Here is a 673-nt window from a genome sequence, read left to right as displayed (position 1 = left end):
CAGCAGCTCGTCGACCAGCGAGTCGTTGTCAGGCGCAGCGTCCCAGCCCAGGTCGGGCAGCGTGAGGTTGGGCCCCGGCTCCTCGCTCAGCGTCGCGTTCCACATGCTGCCGGCCCCGCTTAACTGGCTTTGGGATGCGGCTGCACTGAGAGGCTGGATCGGGCGCTGGTCCCGGAAAAGGTCTCCTTAGGCGCAAGAGAGTGCGAGGGAGGAACGGGCGCACGCTCTCAGGGAGGATGCTTGGAGAGGAAAGAGAGGGGAGAGGCAGCAGCCGAGGGAAAAGGTGAGACTGAGAGCCTGGGGCGGGGAAGAGGGGAAGAGAGGGAGGCGGGAAGACACACACACACACACACACACACACACACGCACACACTGGTGGAGAGATGGACCGAGTGACCCACCGCTCTTTCTGGCACCTCCCCTTTTCCCCGTCTTCTCCCGCAAAGTCCTTCTCTCCCAACCCAGCCTTTGGCCGGCCTCCACACACGTACCTGTCACCGGGGCAGCCCCGCCAGCCCTGCCTCGCCTTTGCGTTCTGTCTCCAGATGCATCTCGCACTTCCCAAAGTGTCCCGGCGCGTGGGCACAGAGGAGACCCGGCACTGCGAAGCTGGAGCGCGAGGGGCCTCTCCCTAGCCTTGGGTGCTGCCTGGCTAGGGTGGCCCAGAAGGGCA

The 673-nt window shown here is 65.1% G+C and overlaps 1 protein-coding gene across 1 annotated transcript in view; it reads right to left on the bottom strand.

Moving 5' to 3' along the window:
- GHSR (growth hormone secretagogue receptor) overlaps positions 1-105 on the bottom strand; it is a 3,815-nt gene extending 3,710 nt beyond the window's left edge. Inside the window, exon 1 of the mRNA XM_007464737.1 lies at positions 3-105. Coding sequence (XP_007464799.1) covers positions 3-105 — 103 coding nt within the window. The remainder of the gene's footprint in view (positions 1-2) is intronic.
- Between the last annotated feature and the right edge of the window lie 568 nt (positions 106-673).

The sequence above is a fragment of the Lipotes vexillifer genome, unplaced genomic scaffold (genome assembly GCF_000442215.2).
Source record: "Lipotes vexillifer unplaced genomic scaffold, Lipotes_vexillifer_v1.1 scaffold37, whole genome shotgun sequence".
NCBI lineage: Eukaryota > Metazoa > Chordata > Mammalia > Artiodactyla > Lipotidae > Lipotes > Lipotes vexillifer.
This window is presented reverse-complemented; position numbering and strand designations above follow the sequence as displayed.